Genomic DNA, 16219 nt, shown 5'->3' with positions numbered 1-16219 from the left:
GGTGGCAAAAGGTATATTGGAACCATCAATACCAACGCGGTCTATGGTACTCGACGACCCGGCGGAGAAGCAGCAGCAGCCAGTGACCTCACCCGACAGGCGATTTATTCCCCACCACCGCCAAAAAGCAACAACGTCCTTCCAAGCCAAAATTCTCACATCCTTTCCCCTCTCCGGAATCAATCCTATCAACTCACCTATTCCGAGGAAAGGTATACAAAAGAGGGCCTGTGTTTCTTTTCCCTCTAGCCTTTCATTTCTATTTTGTTTCTTTATTTTCCACTCTCGCGGTCGCTTGGCCCTGGATTTTGGTTTCTCAAAAAAGCTCTGTTTCTCCGCGTTTCGCCGCAGGTCGCACTACCCACAAAACCCGCAATATTCCCTGCAGACCTCGCATGTCGCCACGTATTGAGCGGTTGATAGAAGCGACTGGATAATTTTCTGCGGATTTTGCATCGCAGATTTTCATTATAAACCAAGGTTTAACCGTCCGACAAGATGGCACCTAAGAAGAAGGGTGGCAGAAAGCAGGAGGACGACTGGGAAGCGGAACTGGGTGAATCCATTGCCCCTACAAATGGAGAGGCTGATCAGCAGCCGGCGGAGGATGCGCCCAAGGAAGAGGAATCTGCAGGTGGCGGTGGTCTCCTGGCTGCTCTGAAAAAGAACAAGACCAAGAAGGCCAAGAAGGGAAAGCCAGAGAACGATTGGGTCGAGGGTGAGGATCCCACGCAGGATGCCAACGGTGCCGTCGACCTTGCCAGCAAGGAGCCCGAGGAAGGGAATTTCGACGACGACGATGTTTTCGCTGGAAATGCGAAGCCCAAAACCCCTGCGAAGCCTGCGGGCAAGGCTGCCAAGGAGGCTCCCAAGGCCGCCACTGAGGAACTAAAGGTGAAGTCCAAGAAGGAAAAGGAAAAGGAAAAGAAGGAGCGTGAAAAGCAGCGGAAAAAGGAACAGGTATGTTCTCTCCACGCCCACTGGCGACTTCATATCGTAGGTACTGACCATGACTCTCCCTAGGCTGCTAAGAAGAAAGCTGCCGGTCCTGCGGCTAAGGCCGAACCCGAAAAGCCTGTCGCGGAGGAGAAGAAAGAAGCTACTCCTGCTGCTGCCCCTGCAGCTGCAGCCGCTCCAGAGCCCGCCAAGAAGAGGAAGGTCCCAGCGGCGCTGGCTGCTCTTCAGAAACAACAGGAGCTCTTGAGAAAGCAGCAGGAGGATGAGGCCCGCCGTCTGGCCGAGGAGAAGGCCCTCGAGGAGGAGAGGCTCAGGATTGAGGCAGAGGAAGAGCGAAAGAGAGAAGAAGCTCGTCAGCGCAAGAAGGAGAAGGAGAAGGAGAGGAAGGAGCAGCTCAGAAGGGAAGGAAAGCTTCTCACAAAGGCCCAGAAGGAGGCCAAGGAGCGCAATGAGCTGCGTATGAGGCAGATGCTTGAGGCTGGTGTGGGCAAAGTTGCTGGCTTGGAAGAGAAGACGGCTGAAGAGAAGAAGAAGCCTGTCTTTGACAATAAGAAGAAGAAGAAGGGCCCCAAGAAGCAGGAGGACGACCTCGAGGCTGCCGCTGCCAGAGCAAAGGCCCAGCGGGAAGCCAAGGAGGCCGAGGAAGCAGAACGAAAGAGGAAAGAAGAAGAGGCAAAGGCCAAGGCAGAGGCTGAAGCTGCTGCTGCTGCTGCCCAGGACGAAAGTGAGGTCGAGGACTGGGAGAAGGCAGCTGATGCAGAAGATGAAGTCAAGGACAGCTGGGACGCCGAGTCTGACGAGGAGAAAGAAGCCAAAGAGAAGCCCACAACCAATGGAGAAGCCAAGGAGAAGCCAGCTGCCAAACCGTCAGACGAGTCCGAGTCCGAGTCTGAAACCGAGTCTGAATCCGATGAGGAGCAGACTGCCACCCAGAAAGCCGCTGCGCAGAGAAAGGCTGAAGCCGCTGAGCGGAGAAGGAAGCAGCACGAAGAAGCGATGGCCGCTCGATCCAAGGACAACCTGCGCTCGCCCATTTGCTGTATTCTGGGACACGTCGATACTGGAAAGACCAAGCTGCTGGACAAGATTCGACAGACCAATGTGCAGGAGGGCGAAGCTGGTGGTATCACGCAGCAGATCGGTGCCACTTACTTCCCAGTCGAAGCTCTGCGTCAAAAGACCGCTGTCGTCAACAAGGATGGCAAGTTTGAATTCAAGGTCCCTGGTCTGTTGATCATTGATACGCCTGGTCACGAGTCCTTCTCCAACCTGCGTTCCAGAGGTTCCTCGCTCTGTAACATTGCTATCCTGGTTGTCGATATCATGCACGGATTGGAGCCGCAGACACTCGAGTCGATGAGACTTCTGCGACAGCGCAAGACTCCCTTCATTGTCGCGCTGAACAAGATTGATCGTCTGTACGGTTGGAAGAAGATTGATAACAATGGTTTCCAGGAGAGTTTGGCCATGCAGAACAAGGGTGTGCAGAACGAGTTCCGCACGCGTCTCGAGCAGATCAAGCTTGCCTTTGCCGAGCAGGGTTTCAACTCGGAGCTCTTCTACGAGAACAAGTCACTGTCTCGTAACGTGTCACTGGTTCCGACCTCTGCACACACCGGAGAGGGTATTCCTGACATGCTGAAGCTTCTCACGATGCTGACCCAGGAGCGTATGACCGGTGCTCTGATGTACCTGTCCGAGGTCGAGTGTACCGTTCTTGAGGTCAAGGTCATCGAAGGTCTTGGTACCACCATTGATGTCGTTCTATCAAACGGTATTCTGCGGGAAGGTGATCGGATAGTGCTGTGTGGTATAAACGGACCTATAGCGACAAATATCCGAGCGTTGTTGACGCCTGCACCGCTGAAGGAGCTTCGTCTGAAGTCGCAGTATGTCCACAACAAGGAAGTAAAGGCAGCTCTCGGTGTCAAGATCGCGGCCAACGATCTAGAACATGCTATTGCTGGTTCTCGTCTTCTCGTCGTTGGACCTGATGATGACGAAGAAGACCTCGAGGAGGAGGTCATGTCCGATCTGGAGAACCTACTCACCAAGGTTTCTACGGACAACCGCGGTGTCACTGTCCAGGCTTCTACTCTTGGTTCCCTTGAGGCTCTGCTCGAGTTCCTCAAGGTTTCGAAGATCCCCGTCTGCAACATCTCCATCGGTCCCGTCTATAAGCGTGATGTCATGCTTGCAGGCACCATGCTCGACAAGGCTCCTGAATATGCAGTCATGCTATGTTTCGACGTGAAGGTAGACAAGGAAGCACAGGCCTACGCCGACGAGATCGGTGTCAAGATCTTCACAGCTGATATCATTTACCACCTATTCGATGACTTTACAAAGCACATGGCAGATATCACCGAGAAGAGAAAGGAGGAAAGCAAGATGCTTGCCGTCTTCCCTTGTGTCCTCAAGACTCTTGCTGTGTTCAACAAGAAGGATCCGATCGTCATTGGTGTTGATGTCGTCGAAGGAAGCTTGCGAACATTGACGCCAATTGCGGCTGTTCGGACTAACGCTGCCGGTGCCAAGGAGATTGTCCCTCTCGGCAGAGTGTAAGTTTCATAACCCCCCGCCTTATGCCGCGAAATCATGTACTAACATTATCTCAGTGTGTCAATCGAGCGTGAGCACAAGCAGATCCAGCTGTGTAAGAAGGGCCAGCCCGCGGTGGCCGTGAAGATAGAGGCAGCGAACCAGCCCATGTACGGACGTCAACTAGACGAGGCGGATACTCTCTACTCGCAGATCTCCCGTGCCAGTATCGATACTTTGAAGGAGTTCTACCGTCCGGATGTCTCTATGGAGGAGTGGGCACTCATCAAGAAGATGAAGCCCCTCTTCGATATCCCATGATCGGGTTCACTCTAACATCATCGTGTACAATTTAAGACCACTGCGAATGGTTCTCTGCGGTCAACATAATGCACCATGGATGCTGGATGTCATGACGAGGAAAAGTTAGAGCCAAAAAAGTTTGAATGACATATGAAGCATGATCAAAATAACGATATAATGGAAGTTTGAAGGACGAACCATGACGGGTGCATCTGCAGGAGGATCCATGTCCATTTCTCTTCTGGCTCCTTTTTTTCTGGCGTTTCCTGTTCTTCATTTCGTTTCTGCGGTTGTTCCTTTTGGACCCGTTTTATGTCTTCTTCGTATAGTCGTTTGTAACTGAGATGTTTGACTTGCATTTGTCCAAGCGCGTATAGTATACTTATCGTGCCGTAATAGACTAGGGGAAAAGCAGCATTCCATCTTCATTCTGAGATCTCGGCGGGTTGTTACTAGCCTCAACTGTACAAAATCCCAGTTATAGACATAGGATCAAGAGTGACTACAGTAAAACAGAGGAAGCTGATATTGCCTTTGAGAAACAGGCTAGGCTTCTAAGGGAATATTGGAAATTGAAGTATATGGGTGCCGCCAAGCACAAAAGGAAGGTATGTATGTACATACATCTACGTATCTCATATTGATATCAATATGAAGCACCAAATTTCCCATATTGCGGTTATACACGGTCCAGAATACATTATCGACTTGTTCCTTGTCGTGCCAGATTGACGAACTAAGCTTTTCGAAGTCGGTTGAGCACCCAGCCTTTATGGCCGAGGGTATCTCCCCATCAGCATCAAGCAGATATTTGGAATACGCGGAAAATGCGATGAAAAAGAAGAGATGCGGAGTAGAAGTATAAAGAAAAAAGGATTACCGCTAATTCAACTCTCACCTGATCTAGTGGAATATCATTATAATGAGGACCACACCACATAGTGATTGGTATCGATTTAAACTAAAGAACAACAACCAACGGAATATTGGCATGCTTCTTAACCATCTTTTCACAAGAGATTTCTAACACACAAGTATAATACAAACAAACCGCAACAAGCAAGCACGCAGAACTATAGCCTGATGTCAAAACTGCTACCAATAAATACCCTCGAGTAGTCCCGCCTAGATAGTAAGTAAGTAAGTAAGTAGGTAGGTAAGTTACTCCTCCGGCTCCCACTTCTCAACCTTTCCTCCGCGCTCAGCCCAATCAAGCCAACTACCATCATACACTCCGATTCTGGCAGGATCATAACCAGCCTGCGCAGCAAGCTGGGCTGCAGCGCGGGCTCTCACTCCGGCTTTGCAGTAAAATACCAAGTTTCGCTTGGCTTCCTCTTCGGAAACTCCAGGCTTCGGGAAACCGAATCGGGTCTCGAACTCTTCGGGAGTGAGGAATAGAGCGTCGGGCTGGGAGGCAAGTGGGATCGAGACGGCAGAGGGGATAATGCCGGTTGAAGAGAGTTCGACGGGTTCGCGGACGTCAATCAGGATTGCATCCCGGCGGGGAAGGGCGGCGTTGATCTGTATGTACAAAATTGATTTCAACGATTAGTTCTTTATATAGAGAAAGAAAATTGTAGAGTATATTACTCATGAGATCAAAGTAACGAGATAGATAGAATAGAACAGAATCAAAAGAGACGACGTACATCTTCGAATCCCCACTGCTTCCATTCCGGTGCGTCTCCTTCACCCTTCTGGCTCTGCCATCGGACTTGCTGCAGCTGGTTCATCCGCGACGTCCACGTCCTCTGAACAAATGAGATCTGCTCATTCTTGCGTCCGACGCGCAGAGCCCAAGCTGGTGATGGGACCGCCGCGCTCTTTAACCCTCTTTGGCATGAACAGAGGACGTTTGAGATAGTGCCATTGCGTGGAGTGGTCGGCCGGACCAAGGCGCGGGACGCCAGGGTCGTGAAAGATCGAGGGGCGGACATTGGTGCTTTTGGTCAATTGATGTGAGCGTGATTTTAATTTGACTACTCACAATGATAGGTTAGGGACAGAGTCAGCTTTAGAAAAAGGACAGACAAGACGAGTTAGATTGAAAGATTGCGAGCACATTGCTTCTCCGCTCGGTAAGTAACTTAATCATAGTTAAGTTAAGCTAAGCCTGGCGGACCTCGGATGATGTCAGCAGTGACCGCACAGAAAGAGGGCTTAGAAGTAGTAAATTGGAACCAATTGTATGTTGATTATTATTTTTCAAGTCAAAAAGACCAAATTATGTGAAAATGACCAGAAGAAAAAAAAAAAAAAAAGGTGGAACTGTTATTATAATTACGTCTATGTCATATACATGTTCTACTCCGCCCGTAAGTCCATAACCCTAAATCAACAGCAGCAGCATTCGGCGTCCGACGCGTGCTGCTGTGATATCCATTTTCGCTGACGGTCTTCGAGCTTCGGAGCCCTCCCGATCGTCATTGCGTTCAGCGGAGGGTATCTCGGAGTGTCAATGGATAAAGAAGAAACGCACGCTATCCAGACTTGCGCTGGGTGGGCGTGGAATAGCCCGTGGGCTGTTTGAAGAAAAGCAAATCGTTGCAATTCTATCTCCGGGACAGATGAGCAGAGCAGACAGACGGCTAGCACATGTCTCTAGTGGCCCATCTGCTCCATTCTCTACCCATGATTTTCGGTTTAAGTTGCAATCACAGTCATGCCAAGTGTCGTTGCACTAAGCGACCTGCCCAGCGTTTCATTTCGTAACCGGCATTAACTACTTACTCGCGAGGACGGAAGACAAGAGGGCAATCATCCTGAATATTGTTAGCTCCATGCAATTAGCGACAAAGACAGATGGAGACTCACCTGCGGGAAGATAGTGGCGAACACTTTGATTTCCTCCGACTGCGGAGTGGGGTGGTGCACCCAGTCCATGTGCATACTGGCCTTGCCGATCATAGCCATAAGGTTGAGCTGAGCATACTGTTGACCCAAGCAGTAGTGGGGACCAGTACCGAACACGAGCCAGTTCTTGGTCTGCTTCTCGGCGTCACCGGTGATCCAACGGTCAGGGTTGAAGGTGTCAGGCTCCGGGTAGGCTTCTGGGTCATGGGTTGCAGGCCACACAGAAGGAACAATCATCGAACCCTTGGGGATGGTGTAGTTCTCGGTGATGGGGAAGTCCTTCTTGACCATGTAGGGAACCATGATGACAGGAGGGCGGTAGCGAAGAATCTCCTTCACAACAGCACGGGTGTATGGCAAGTTGTCCATGAGATCCATAGAAAGCTTGACGTTACGGTCGCCACCGCGGGCGCGGAGGTTCTCCTCGCGGACCTTGTCAAGGACCTCAGGGCGGTCAGCCATAACTTGGAAGAGCCAGGTGCTAGCGGCGCTGGTCGCATCCTGAGACGCAAACAGGAAAGTGAAGATAGTCTGAGCAATCTCATAGTCGCTGAAGTCACGCAGAACCATGGGCGGCTTCTCAGAGTCATCGACGGCGATACCCTTCTCGACCTTCTCACGATACTTGGCAGAGTCCTGCTGGGCCTTGATCCAGGCGTCCATAATGCACGTGATATCACCACCACTGGCCATGCGAACCTTGCTCTTAGCCGCACACTTGGCGAATTCGTCCATGACCATATCAGCGGCCTTCTTGCCGTACCAGGTCTTAGTGTACGGCAGGATGATGGGGAAGTTGACCAACTCGAGGGCGGCAGTGATGAGGTAGTAGTCGTCCGCGATCTTCTTGATCGCCTCGTCGCTCATGTAGTAGCCAACAAAGGTGCGGCAGGAAAGCGCGCACATGAGTTCACGGAAGTCAGCCATCCAAGGGATGGGCTCGTAGTTGTTCCCCTTGGACTTCTCGATGAACGACTTGAAATAGCTGTCATAGACCTGCTCCATTGCTGGGAGGTACAGAGAGATAGCCTGGCGAGTGAACAGACCGTTCAGTCCCTTGCGGTACTCAACGTGGGCCTTTCCATCCAGGAAGACCCAGTTGGTCTCGCCTAGGAGTTTGTGCGCGGCATCCACCACGCAGGGTTTCGCATAGGTGGGCGAATTGAAGACCTTCCGGGACATGTCGCGAGTCGAAGCGATAACGACGAATCTGATTGGCTATTAGACCAGGTCGGATATATGAGAAATGTCGAGGCGTCGCGTCTACTTACTTGTGGAAGACGGAAACACAGCTGAGCTCTCCGCTGTCCCATTTCGCCTTGTACTCATGGAACTTGGGACAGACAGACTGAAGGAATGGGCCCATAAAGGGGATCTTCATGGCCGGTCCAACGATGGAACCCTTGAGCCAGATGTACTTGACTATAGTGATGAACGTGCATTAGCTCCCGGAACAGACTCAGTCAACTCAATGGCAGTGATATTCTGCGCATCCTACTGCTGCACAGCTGCGGATGCGCAGACATCGTATCAGGAGCGTTACGTACTCTGATCATATGCGACAGCGGCGATAATCAAGGCCAGGATAGCCGTCCAGCCCGTGAAGCCATTGTAGATGGTCTTCAACAGAGTCGACGGATCAGCCAGCTGCGCCGTGATGGTCGCATCCGCGGACGGGGAGGCAAAGCTCCCGTTGACTTGAGCCATGATGAATGGATTGTTGATCAATGGTGTCCGTCCAGGAGGAGGTTCTCGGGACCGGCAAGGGGTACGCCAAGGTCCAGGTTCAGGGCTCAGAGTAACCCGGCGATGGACGCTGGCAGATAAAGACCTGAAGAATCACAGGCAATGACAGAGCGAGAGACGAATGGGCGGGAGAGAAGAAATATGAAATAAGTAAGAAATATTAAGACAGCAGCGCAAGTAGCGAAAAAGGAGGGACCCGTCGTGGAAATGAAAAGCCCCGGGAATCCACCGGACCAAACAGGGAGGCGCTTGGATGATCCCGCCTAAGCCGTGGGGGCTGGACGCTAGAGTAATCCACGCGTTGTGCCTGGCGGACTGTATCACCAGAGATCTTCGGATGTCACGGATCCGGTTGCACTGTCTGGCAATGCGGGTGGGATGTGAATCTGAGGCTTGGACGGAGGATAAAAGACAGGAGAACCAACATCCGAGGCGGCTGGAAGGAGGAGAAGCAGAGTAAATACTCTTATCTATCTAGGGTTATTATTGTGGGTGCCAAGAACTGCCTGAGGCCGCCACAATCCGCTCCGGGCGGCACGTGGAGGGACAAGTTATGATCATCGACGAGTCTGGTATACTCTATAACTAATAATAATAACTAGGCGCTGATCTGGGCAAAGGACAACTGGGGATACAACTCATTGGGATATCGAAGCATATTTTTTCATCTAGTTATCATAACAGACGCAAACCTCGACCATACCGTCTCATTATCTCCTTCATGATGCAACAACTACATGGTGAGAAGTAGACAGCGTAACAGGGCTACTGTGATTACCGGCCAAAGGGAAACCATCCACGTCGTCCTTCTTTCTTTTCTTCCGGTGCAGCTGTCTCTGCGACAGCCTGTCGTGACGCAGCCGCTCCCTCGCGAGGGTAATCGATATAGTTGAATGCGACATCAAGGAAGAGAGGTTTGACCGGAATGGGCTGCATCTTGGGCGGATAAGGCACGATGTTGTTCAGGTCGAGCGTGTCGGCGGTGTACTCGTTCATGGAGTCGAGGACAGACGAATAAGCACCTGATCCGGCTGTTTCTGATCCGGACAGCCTCTCTAGCGTCACCAAGCCGCGGTATTGTGCCACCAGACCCCGAAGGACAGACCCCACTGCTTGGATTTGCGGAGAGGAAATGTCAAGCCGCGGTGGTCCGTCAACCTCAGGAGCGGCCTGTTGTGCTGACAGTGAAGTGGAAGCCAAGTCAAGAGCCCGCGCAAATAGTGCGAGAGCATTCTTTGGTCTCTCCAAAATACTGTGAGAGCGTCCAATGGCAAGGCATCTATAGCTTCAAGTTAGTGTAACTGGCAAGGACTCATATAAGCACGGGATATCATACCTTAAAGCCCGGAAATAGGACCGCTTGCCCTCCAGCTCACGAACGAAATCAGCGTCACCCGCGACACCGGGCAGTTCCTGGACAATATCCAAGTTCTGGAGAGTCGAGTCGTACAGAGCCACCTTCTCTCGCAGCTTGGACAGCTTCTTCCCAGTCCGCTCCTCCCTCTTCACGCCACCCTTGCCTCTTTTGGTGGTCTTGGTCTGCTCAGAATCAAAGTGCAGGCCGTCTTGGTCGCCGCATAGGACACGGTTGCGCCCGACTCTCCACCCGATGAGAGCGTAATTGACGGCCGTCCGAGTAATCTGCAGAGCTTGCATTCTCTTGTCGCCTAGTTCCACCCCCTCCCCGGCAAGTTCATCAATTGCAGCCTTTGTAGCGTCCACTGTATCCTGACTCGCACTGATTACGCTGTCGTAGGCGGCAGCTTTGTCTCTAGGAAGAGCAGACTTTCCGGCACCTGTAAGCCAGGCAGACAGACGGGACTCAGCCTCAGATGTAGCTGCTAGAGCTTGTGATATAGATGCGTCTTCAATTGGAACGGTCCGGTTGCGCCAGGTGATGCTCTCAGGCAGCTTTTGGATCTCTCCGTCAGTAGTTCGTTTCGCGCCCACTCCCTCTTCGCTGAGGCAAGCTGGGTCGATCTTCTCAACCTCAGCGCGAGCATCTCCACTGGAGGGAAAGAACTGGATGGCTAGAGATGGAACGGCCTTGGAACGAGGTAGCTTGAGCTGATACGCTGCGTAGCGGATACTCGGGTCAATGGTGCCGGAGAGCAGTTCCCGATAAGCATCCTTCTTGTCCTTTTGGCTCAGCAGTGTGTAGATAACTCGGGCAACAGAGAAGTTTTGAATGCTCTCTTCCCATCTCTGCTTTTCGAACCACAGTGCGCCTGAGATCGATGCCAGGTATGCACGTGCCTCGAGCAGGTCGATGTCGCTCGCGTGAGAAGCTGGATGGTCTTGAAGCAGAGTCACAAGCTGGGAGGCATAGCCGCTCGCCTTGTGTAGGCGCGTAATGATGTGGCGTCTCGTGGCACCGGCAATTCCTTTCGCTGAGGGATCTGCCGAATGAACTGACTTCATATACATCGCATTGGCCCATGCCCGCTCCGAACTGAGCAGCAGAAGATGAACATAACTGCGCAGGGAAATTAGCACTTTGCACGTTCGAATGGCACATCACAAGTACATACGCTACGTTACTGGCGACATCTTCAGCTGTCACTGGAGGCTTGGCTGTGTACTTGCGGCCTTTGGGTGTGGTCTGCGCAAGCTTCTTGCGGACGGTGTGCAGTCGGCGGGTGGTTTGCGCACGGTAAGTGTTGTAATCCCCAACCAAAAACGCCTGTTGTCGCCGCGAATATATGAAATCGGTAATCTCCATGGCTCCTATAATTCGAGGATGAAGCCTCCTTGGAGCTGAAGTGGCCTGGGGACTTGAAAACGGGATCTGATGTCTGTCCCGGCCTGTGGTGCAGTGTTGTCCCTCTGGCGTGGTGGTCAGTTCTCGGGCAAACTAATTAGCCGACCAGTCCATCACTTCCGCAGGATCTTTTGGTGGAACTTCTTCCGCGAGCTTACTGTCGCCGGAAAACATCTCAGAGCTACCAACAGCAGCATCACCGGCGTGAGACAAAGCTGTCTAGCTGAGTCTTCTGCTGACAGTTACCTGCCCCATACTGTTTTTTCCCTCTACCTCTATCTCGCAAGCCCAACAGATCTCGAAGTGGGCCTGTTGGCATTTTCTGGTGTCCGTACCACCCGACTGGTCTCAACGGAATACCGCCCACGACCACCGCTGACATTGAGGCCACCATACTAGAGTTTAGAACACGATATGTTGTGCGCCGTTTCTCAATCTCGGTGATCCCGCTTTGAAGCTGCAAGCAATTGAGGGTGATGCTCGAGCGGGCTTCCGGATGTCTCGAGAACGCAGGGCAGCGTCTCCTCCGGGACTCCAGTGGGCCAATTCGCAGTCGAAAATCGCTGCACCCGCGCTTCTGGAATTATAAAACTACGGAGCCAGACTATTCATTATGGTCCTTGACCCCTATCCAGGGTTCGGGAGGACGTTCGCCTCGCGTCTTGAGGTCTGCCCAACGACCGAGCTCTGCTTCCGAGGATGCGAATAGTCCCTTTTTGGATTTTTTGTACCCTCCACGGACGCGAGACTTTGCAGCCTCCTGGCTGGTACGTCCGGGAAGACGAGTTGCGGTGCGGAAGAGGAGACAGTTGATACCAAACGTGGTACGACCTTACACTTCCGAGGCCATTCACCTTCTCGAAGATATCCCAAAGCCCTTCTCAAACGCGGAAGTCGCTGTTCCCCAGAGCCAAGATGACAAGGAAAAGCAGACAGCGGAATTGCTGAAGGTCCTAGGTGCCAACTCCCTTCCAGACTATGACAAGGCATGGAGGCTCTATGCAAACTCGGGACAAGGACCGGAATTACTTTCAAATCTTCTGCTATACCTGAGCAATTCAGAAAGGAGAGTCGATCGAAGACGTATGAGACGACTATTCGACAGGATCCCGCTGAACGACCGTCCTCCCGAGGCCTACACGCACATGATCAAGTCGCTGTTGCGCTCTGGGGATCATACGGATGTAAGAAACATATGCAAGGAAGCAATGTCAAGGGGAATTGGAACTCAGTCATGGACCATCGCGTTTACCTTCTTCGTCGAGACAAGGAGGTGGGAAGAGGCGCTGGCTTTATGGGGATTTCGGCCTCATGAATTAGAACATAACCCGTCACATGCTGCGCTGTCCGAGCTTCACTTCTCGCCAGAGCTTCCGCGTTTGGTTTTGGCGTATGCTGAATATCTTAAAGAGAAAGGGGATGGTAATGAGAACGGCGAAGCCGCATCATTAGCTCAGTTCCTACTCACTTTTCTCTTCAAGTCGCCCGATATGATGCGAAACATGGCCATAGAGACGACGTTGCAACTGAACCGGGTTTTCAAGCAGTTAGACCTCCTCAAACCCACTCACTACTTTGATGCTATAGAGACTCTACTCTTGGCTGAGGTCCGGTCGACGGCCGTGAAATCAGTGGTTGTCTATAGGAATTTCCGCTTCCTGATCCCTGATCAAAAACCTCCTCAGAAACTCCTAAGAAAGATGCTAAGAATACTGGCTTCCTTTGAAGTTTCGCAGAGCGTTCTCTATTTGCTTGACGAATACGCGGCCCTCTATGGGAAACCCGACATTGAGGCCTACAGACAGGCACTATTGGCTTTCGCTAGAGTTAGCGACGTTGAACACGTTTACGAGGTCTTCGAACGACTGTTAAAAGATCACGGAAACCCCCGAAGCCGATTCCTTCTGACCCCACTGCTCTATGTACACGCCAAATCCGGGAGGGTGGACAGTACACTGCGCGAATTTAGAAGAATATCCGAGGAGTTCGACATGCAGCCCAACACCGTGTGCTGGAATATCGTCCTTACGGCCTTTGCAAATGCGTGGGATATTGCCGGTGCTTTCCGCACATTTGAGCGTATGCTGGAAAGCGGTGTTGAACCAGATTCTCACAGCTTTGGGACATTGATGGGACTCTGCGCGAATAAGGGTGATCTGGACGGTGTTCTCCACCTGTTTACAGTTGCTAAGGAGCGACAAGTGAAAATTACGACCCCTCTCATCGACACGATAGTCGAGGCTTGCTGCAATAACCAGAAATTAGAAGATGCAGAAACTGTGGCAGAGGCTTGTCTGGATCTGAATGTTACGGGGTCACGGGTTCGGATGTGGAACATGCTCTTATGGAGTTACGCGTGTAGAGCCGACCTGATATCCATGTCAAGAATCCAGTCTCGCATGCAAGCAGCTGGTATTCAGCCTGATGGTATGACCTACGCAGCTCTTATGCTGAGCCTAGTAGTCATCGGAAGGCCTGACTCTGCTCGACGTCTTTTGAGGACTCTTCATCAGAGTCACCGCATGCACGCCATTGAATTTCACTACGCCATAGTCCTATTTGGATATGTGAAAGCCAGGAACCGTGACATGGTATATGTCATCTATCGTGAGATCCTTGAACGTTTTGAGAAGCCTGGGGTTAGTTCGCGGCTTCTAGCTTTCAAGAGTGTCATCGAACGTGACTTGCAATTGATCAGGGAAGGTCGTGGATCAAAAGATGGTACGAAGCCACGTCTAGCGAAATCCGAGGCTTTTCTGGCAGAGACCATTGCCGAATACGACATGAACAGTTTGGTCTCAAAGCATCCGCAGCACGGGTCGACTAGGCTATCTATCAAAGAAGCATTCCCTTCCATGTACTATGAATATATCATCACGGCATACGGTGCGGCAGGAGCCATGGATAGGGTAAAGGAATTGTTCGACGAATACAACACGGTCGTGCCCGCTCTCACTCAAGGCCAAGCCGACCAAGCCCCTCCACTTCGTCTACTTTCTTCTTTGATGTTCGCGCACTTGAAGGCCGGGCAATATAGCAAGGTTGAGGACTGTTGGAAGATGGCCTCGGAACGAGCTCTGGAAATATCTAAGCGCCCGGCCGTTGAATCATGGATTCCGAAGACGAGGCCAACAATAGAAGCGCCTCAGCAGCCCCCTCAACCTTCATTGCCTGGCTCCGTTCAGAGTCAAGGGACACTGGTTCTGGATTCTCCAACCAGACTAATGGATGAAACTGATGCGGCAACACCTATACTGCAGTCACGCCGCTTCATACTGTCAAGATGCCTGTCTCTATATATGAGATCCTTGGCTTATCGAAACCAGACACGGAAAATCTCGGACGTCATCGCGGATATCGAGAGCGCCGGGTTTTCCTTAACGACCCACAACTGGTCTACCTATGTGCAGATGCTTACCACTTCCGAGAGAAGCTCTGACCAGTTTAAGGCGTTCACCATTTTCGAAGAGAAGTTTATGCCTAATTTCCCTGGGTGGAGGGCTCTTCGTAAAGGATTTGGCGTCAGACCAGAAGGAGTGCCTGCGACAATCGATGAAGTGGAAGATCCTCGAAGGGGGCACCTTCGCGGATATCTGGGTAAAGCCGGGCGCAAAATCTGGAGCAAAGTGCAACCCGATTTCATGCAGCCTACGTACATCACTATGATCTATCTCAGTTCCGCCTTACTTGACTTCCGCGAAAGGAGCATCGTTGACGGTGGCGCCGAATTGAGGGCATTATATACGGCCGCTCCACAGACTATCCAGGCGATTGCTGATATGCCCTATCTTCGAGACAAATTTCAGGGTGTTCTTCTCCGTCGCCGCGAAGAGCGTGGTGACAAGACGGCTACTATGGAACCATATGAGTATTTTGTGTGGACTGGTGGTGTTCTCGGCGTCGAAGGCCAGTCCCGAATTGTTACGGAATCAGGTGATCTTGAGACACTGGATGACGAGGCAGTGATTGAGAAGGGAGATCCTTCTGCATTTGCATCACAGCAGCCTTCTGAGAACGGCCACGCGAGCGATTCATTTGAAGAAGACTCGGAGGCGGATCATAATGAGGCGCAGTCGATTCATATCAGCGATGCAGAAGCGGTTGAGACTCCAAGGGAGACACTTGCCGTTCAAGATGAACAGGACATGGAGGCAGAAACTCTCCTGCATAACAAGCGCCGGAATTCAGACACTGATGTTTTCCAGCAAGATGGTTCAGTGGAGTTTGACAAAGGACAACGCTGGATTGACATTTTGTCCTTGATCCGGTCCGAGCGTGGCCTCCGCGACAAACAGCCCGTCGAGAAGGGTGCGGAGAGGAAGTCTCTCACCGACCAGTCCACGACCGCTGACGGTTCAGAAGCCAACTCTTCAGCTACATTGAATCATGAACGGATGAATGAAGAGCTGTGATATAATACTTACTTCTTTTTGTACTCTACTAACATATCTATTTGTCTTTGAATATCTCATCTCCGATTAGCCTAGAGTGCCGGTCTAACTATGATGGATATATCCTTTCTGTGCTGTATATAAACATAAACCCTGGTCCATATTTCTCCAACGACCCAGTACACTTTTCCGACTAAGTCCTATCCTCGTACATGGTAAGGTATTTCGAGAGCCTGATCATATGCCCTCGTCATTCTTTTTTGAATGGCCAAGTGGTGCGTTGAAGTGGTCCTAAAATCTACAAGCAGATAGCTACATAAGCGTCAGCTCATAGACCATTAAGATATACTACTAATAGATAGTCATAACTTCTGGAAAGAAACGCGATTCTATTCCAGGAAATAATAACTACGTATTTACCTAGCCAACTCCCAACACAATGGAGGGCACCGGCTGAGTCAGCAAGCAACGCGTTGAGCACACGCGTTTCTCTTCCTGGACGCGATCCAATTCTACCCGATCGGGACAGCGCGTCCACAAGAAAGATCCTCCCATTAGCCCAAATCCCTCGATCAACGCAGTGGACAGGACCAGAACATCTCAACGGCCGTCGCAGACCGGTCTCCAACTCATTCATCCTTCTGTGTTAGGTTCCTGCAACACT

The 16219-nt window shown here is 51.4% G+C and overlaps 5 protein-coding genes across 5 annotated transcripts; 2 read left to right on the top strand and 3 right to left on the bottom strand.

Moving 5' to 3' along the window:
* Positions 1-131: 131 nt before the first annotated feature.
* Positions 132-3835, top strand: C8Q69DRAFT_214400 (putative mitochondrial translation initiation factor IF-2). Its single transcript, XM_028626228.1, has 3 exons — positions 132-960; positions 1024-3518; positions 3576-3835. Exons 1-3 carry the CDS (start codon positions 499-501, stop codon positions 3817-3819), a joined length of 3201 nt encoding a protein of 1066 aa, XP_028486702.1. The 5' UTR covers positions 132-498; the 3' UTR covers positions 3820-3835.
* Positions 3836-4718: 883 nt separating this feature from the next.
* Positions 4719-5899, bottom strand: C8Q69DRAFT_462216 (Rhodanese domain protein). Its single transcript, XM_028630299.1, has 2 exons — positions 5454-5899; positions 4719-5325 (listed from the first exon to the last, which is right to left on the bottom strand). Exons 1-2 carry the CDS (start codon positions 5739-5741, stop codon positions 4963-4965), a joined length of 651 nt encoding a protein of 216 aa, XP_028486701.1. The 5' UTR covers positions 5742-5899; the 3' UTR covers positions 4719-4962.
* Positions 5900-6036: 137 nt separating this feature from the next.
* C8Q69DRAFT_462213 (cytochrome P450 sterol C-22 desaturase) lies at positions 6037-8835 on the bottom strand. Its single transcript, XM_028630298.1, has 4 exons — positions 8205-8835; positions 7929-8079; positions 6619-7867; positions 6037-6566 (listed from the first exon to the last, which is right to left on the bottom strand). The coding sequence occupies exons 1-4, from the start codon at positions 8362-8364 to the stop codon at positions 6531-6533; spliced, it is 1596 nt and encodes a 531-aa protein (XP_028486700.1). The 5' UTR covers positions 8365-8835; the 3' UTR covers positions 6037-6530.
* On the bottom strand, positions 8836-11217 carry C8Q69DRAFT_462211 (hypothetical protein). The gene is made up of 3 exons (XM_028630297.1): positions 10935-11217; positions 9740-10879; positions 8836-9682 (listed from the first exon to the last, which is right to left on the bottom strand). Exons 1-3 carry the CDS (start codon positions 11123-11125, stop codon positions 9178-9180), a joined length of 1836 nt encoding a protein of 611 aa, XP_028486699.1. The 5' UTR covers positions 11126-11217; the 3' UTR covers positions 8836-9177.
* On the top strand, positions 11218-15920 carry C8Q69DRAFT_462209 (hypothetical protein). The gene has a single exon (XM_028630296.1). The coding sequence runs from the start codon at positions 11641-11643 to the stop codon at positions 15574-15576; it is 3936 nt and encodes a 1311-aa protein (XP_028486698.1). The 5' UTR covers positions 11218-11640; the 3' UTR covers positions 15577-15920.
* Positions 15921-16219: the final 299 nt, after the last annotated feature.

This window comes from Paecilomyces variotii, assembly GCF_004022145.1.
Source record: "Paecilomyces variotii strain CBS 101075 chromosome Unknown C8Q69scaffold_3, whole genome shotgun sequence".
NCBI lineage: Eukaryota > Fungi > Ascomycota > Eurotiomycetes > Eurotiales > Thermoascaceae > Paecilomyces > Paecilomyces variotii.
This window is presented reverse-complemented; position numbering and strand designations above follow the sequence as displayed.